The 5,000-nt window shown below is 38.1% G+C and overlaps 1 protein-coding gene across 1 annotated transcript; it reads right to left on the bottom strand.

The window, feature by feature from the left end:
* Positions 1-1,415: 1,415 nt before the first annotated feature.
* Positions 1,416-4,382, bottom strand: LOC118455541 (uncharacterized). The gene is made up of 3 exons (XM_035914839.2): positions 4,226-4,382; positions 3,032-3,133; positions 1,416-1,668 (listed from the first exon to the last, which is right to left on the bottom strand). The coding sequence occupies exons 1-3, from the start codon at positions 4,269-4,271 to the stop codon at positions 1,583-1,585; spliced, it is 234 nt and encodes a 77-aa protein (XP_035770732.1). The 5' UTR covers positions 4,272-4,382; the 3' UTR covers positions 1,416-1,582.
* Between the last annotated feature and the right edge of the window lie 618 nt (positions 4,383-5,000).

The following is a 5,000-nucleotide window of genomic DNA, read 5'->3' as shown; positions in this document are numbered from 1 at the left end:
AAGAATTTATTCGTAAATCAGGGTGGAAAATAAGTATTTGGTCAATAACAAAAATACAACTCAATACTTTGTAACATAACCTTTGTTGGCAATAACAGAGGTCAAACGTTTACTATAGGTCTTTACCAGGTTTGCACACACAGTAGCTGGTATTTTGGCCCATTCCTCCATGCAGATCTTCTCAAGAGCAGTGATGTTTTGGGGTTGTCGTCGAACAACACGGACTTTCAACTCCCGCCACAGATCTTCTATGGGGTTGAGGTCTGGAGACTGGCTAGGCCACTCCAGGACTTTCAAATGCTTCTTACGGAGCCACTCCTTTGTTGCCCGGGCGGTGTGTTTTGGATCATTGTCATGTTGGAAAGGTTAAGGACTTTCTTCTGTACTTACATTTGGATCACCTAAATCCATGACAGTCATTCAGGCAGTAATACCTGTACTGGAAACAAACCATCCTTAAAATATTACAACATACCAGCTTCTGTGTTTGAGTGCAAAACAAATGTGTTGTTTGATCTAGAGACTGCACTTGTTGTGACTGAACAACAAATACTTTTTATTTTGATTATGTTAGTAACGTAAATTGTAAAATAAAGTTGTGGAAAGTCTAAACTTAGTTTCAGAATAATGGACTCTGAGACTCATTGTAAGATTATAAACAGTGATGACAATATAACTGTTGTTGTTTAGCAGAACAGTGTCCACTATGTTGAAAATAAAAGTTGGGCTGATTTTGACACCATTACAAGAAGTGTTGCTAATTATTCTTTTTGAATCATACTTGCATACAGTGTTATATTTCTATAAGTGCTGTACTAGAAATATCAAGTATGATAAAACATAATCTGTTTTTTTAAAGGGAAGTTACCACAAATTCTTTTTTTTTAATTTATTAGAACTTGAAATATTTGTCAGTGGGTAAACAATTAGTATTGCACAGTCATAAAAGTCAAGTTATCCTTAGTAGTGCATACTTTCAATGAATACGTTGTCCTAACATAGACATCTTAAGTAAGCTTTACTCAGTTTTTTTGAGGCACCGACTTTGCATAGTTTTTTTCAGTTTTGGGAACTTATTCATTTTACAGTATATGTGGCCTGTCCTTTTTGTATATTATTTTTTTTGCCCTTTCATAGATAAACATGATTTTACACAATCATAGCCACAATAATTTGGAAAATTATTTAACAGCAATTTTTAATGTAGGTTTTTTTAATGTAATGTTTTTTTCTTCTAATTTTGATGTTGAGAATACAACTCCCACTGCTGTGCTGCCAGGTAGTTTAATGAGTCACTGGATGAGTGATGTGGAAGTGAGCAGATAAGGAGGGGATATCTTTGTTCTACTCTGATTATTAGTACTGTTATACCAAATGGCTTTTAATTCACTTCTGAATATAATTCCACTGAGACGTGATTTCACAGATTTTATTTCAGGGATGTTACAGGTCAGAGAACTAAATATTGATTTTTAAACACTGAGCTCAGATATATGGCACACTGTTTTATTTGAACTCTGCTGGACAGCTTTGTTTCACATCGTGTGGTGTGATGATGTCAGTTTCCTGGTCTGTGATTGGCTCAGGCATTGCAGCGGTTGGTGTGACAGCAGGTCCAGCCAGGTCGAGAGCAGAACTCCAGCCGCGTGCACCCTTTATCTCCATTATCTGCAGACAGGAAACATACCAGTGCATTCACTACAACAGACTTATTAACTGACTTAGTATTGTCACATACTGGGTGTGGGTGTAATTAAACTTTAAGTAATATTCTTGGATTTGTTGTTCTTCATGGTTTTGGTTCTCTTTATTGTTTTCTGCTCGGTTTATATTCTTAGTTCCTAGGCTTTAGATTTCTGTTACTTTCCCTTTTGCTCCACATTTCATGACTTGTCACCCTTCATGTTCCCTCTGTCTCCTCAGTCAGTCATGTCTCCATGTCTCATTGTCAAGTCTGACACTTAGTTTTTGAGAACTTGTGATTCACAAATCACTTGTGATGTGATTTCCTGAGGTCAGATGGCCCAGGGTGTGAGTGGGCGTTAAGGCGTCTGGGAAGGATCTCAAAACTGGATTATAGATTTTTTGACAGTTGGTGTCGTAAGCCACCGCCTCTGTTCAAAGATCGGTCACAGTTGTTAGGATGCCTGGGTCGTTGACCCAGGGTTTTGAGTTTATATATTATTTATCATTTCTATGCTTTGGTATCTTTGTTAGAGTTATGTCTTATGGTTTGTCTCTGTGTAATCCTTAGTTGCTGTCTCCCCTGTCCACTATATCCCCGTGTCCAGTCTGTGTCTGCCCAGGTCCCACATCTCTGTTCCCTCTGTTGTAGTGCCTGCATGTGAGTCTGTGTCTTTTGTTCAGTCTGTGTTATGTGTTTCCTGTTTTACTTTGAAGGTCTCTGTCTTATCTCAGTGTGTTCAGTTTACACTTCCTTGTCTCGTCAGTTCTGATTTCCCCCAGCTGTGCTCTCCTTCTGTGTCTCATTCCCCTTGTTACTTCCCAGTGTATTTAAACCCTGTGTTTCTCTGAGCCAGTGTCGCGTCGTCCCTCATGCTGTGTGGATCTCTCTGTGTCTCACTGTGAGTTCAGTTTATGAGTTTCCAGTTTAGTTTAGTTTAGTTTGCTTTTTTTATGACTTTCCCCTGCCAGCAAATAAAGCTGAGTTCTTTGTGTTTAAACCTCATGCCTGAGTGCCTGCATTTTTGGTCCAACTCCTGGCTGCCACACAGCGACTCATGACAACAGTGGACATAAATGGCTTCTTTCACTCCTCTTTCAAACCATCTGTCCTCTCTGTTCAAAATGTGAACATTGGCATCCTCGAAAGAGTGACCTTTGTCCTTTAGATGCAGATGGACTGCTGAGTCTTGTCACATGACTGTGTGGGGCCAGGGAAAGGATTTAGATTTTTAATTGTCAGTATCTGTTTTTTATATTAGGAATTAACATTAAATTCCAATCTCAACTTGTTGGATTGAAAAACAAGGAGACACAGCTGAACACACCCCTGTCCTGGAGGACTCACCTCTGGTGTAACAAGCTTGTTGGACTTTGCCGGTGCACTGCAGCAGCTGGTTGTTGACCATCAGGAAGTCCTGACCATAACACTCGATGTAAAACTGCTCAGCTGCAACAAAAGCAGGTTAGGGATGTGTTTAATTGTTTTCATTAAGGCTACGTCCACACATACACGAAAATCTTTCAAAACACCGCTTTTTCTATGCGTTTGGGTCTTTTGTCCACGTGTAAATGATGTTTTTGATCACTGACAACTGAGATTTTTTAAAGCTCCTGCCAGAGTAGAGATTTTCAAAAACTCACTTTTTACGTTTACCTGTGGACGAGGAAAACAGATTTAGTAACGTCAAAGGTGTGCACCTGTTTTGACGTCACGCTGTGCGCCATGGTATTGTTTACATGAGATAAATTTCTAAAATGCCGGAGAGAGACAAAATACTGTTGCTGTTAATCTGACTAACTGCAGTTTTTACACACTTACACATGCAGTTACCAACTCTCTATTTACACAGAGAGAGGCGTCACAGTGAACTTCAGACGTGGCTTCTCCGGGTTTTGAATGATTGTAATTTGTTTTAAAATTACATTTATGTATGCTAAAATAATGGTTAAATGTTAACATTTGAAATGATGAAGACAGTTTAAAGTAACACAAAGTTATCTGTCTTTACAGAAAAACAAAAACTTTTCAGAAGTACTGCAGGTTGCATAAAACCCTGTTTATTCGTTCCCTCCCAGGCTTCTAGACTTCTAATTGGCCAATATTTCTAAACGGCGAGGATTTGGCACGTTCTTGACAACGTTTGACTGTGTTTTTGGTGTTTACACTAAGCATGCTTTTTCTTGATTTCACACATGCTGGTGGAGCAAAAATCTGTCTGAACAGATATGGGTAAAATATTACCCAGAATGTACAATAATTTATAGCACCTGCACAACAGTCAAAGCTTTTAAAATATTGTAATTTGAGACTAACAGAATGATTATTAGGCTAGTTCAATGATGTCAAAGTGAGTCATATTTAGATTAAACAGTATATAAGGCTTAAAACACCAATTAAGATATAAATAAAGGTTCTCTAACAAGAATCCAGACTCATAGGTGATGATTATTTTTCAGTAGTCTGCACATTGCTAGTAATTTGTTTCGACCAACTTGAGATTAAGAATACTGTCCTACTTTCAGCGTTCAGTTTAGTTACCTGAGCAGAGAGGTATCAGTAGAAGCAAGAGCAGATAAGCCTTCATGTTTTGGTTTTATGTCAATGCAACGAACAGCAAAAATGGAGATGAGCACACTCGAGCTGGACTTTTATCCTCAGCTAAAACCACAAATGTACACAAAGGTTAACAGATAGATAACTGATCAGAAGACAAAATGTACTGAACTCAAATTACTGTTTGTCTAAACTTTGTTCCATTAGTTAATCATGAACCAGTAGGGTAAAGAGGGTAGACCTGTACATCTGAGTCGGCTGCTTTTGCTGAGTCTCGAGTCTATGTAACATCAGATGTTCAGACAGAGGTTTTTTTATTTTATTTTTTATTGAATTGGACCAGGGATATCTTCTTCCCCAAAGCCATTACCATAGTCAACTCAAACTTGCATTAAGTAATCTGAACTGAAATATCATCAATTCTCTGCTTGTCTGTCTCTGTGTCATCATTGTACTGTGTATTTATATTTATAATAAGTGTATAGTTAAATTATTGTATAGTTTTTATAATGTGCTATAAAGCAGCGGTCCCCAACCTCTTTTGCGCCACGGACCGGGTTAGGGTTAACCTAACCCAAACCCTATGCCCGACAATATTTTCATGGACCGGCCTTTAAGGTGTCGCAGATAAATACAACAAAATAAAACTAGTACCGGTACCGAAAAAAAGAAAATTTATTCATAAAAGACCCAGGAAAGCCAAGTAAACGATAAAAACGATAACAAAATAACGCTGAAAACCGATAAAAACCCTGAAAAC

The sequence above is a fragment of the Neolamprologus brichardi genome, chromosome 13 (assembly GCF_056152115.1).
Source record: "Neolamprologus brichardi isolate AB-2024 chromosome 13, ASM5615211v1, whole genome shotgun sequence".
Taxonomy (NCBI): Eukaryota; Metazoa; Chordata; class Actinopteri; order Cichliformes; family Cichlidae; genus Neolamprologus; species Neolamprologus brichardi.
The sequence above is the reverse complement of the archived record's forward strand: the minus strand, read 5'-3'. Positions and strand labels throughout refer to the sequence as shown.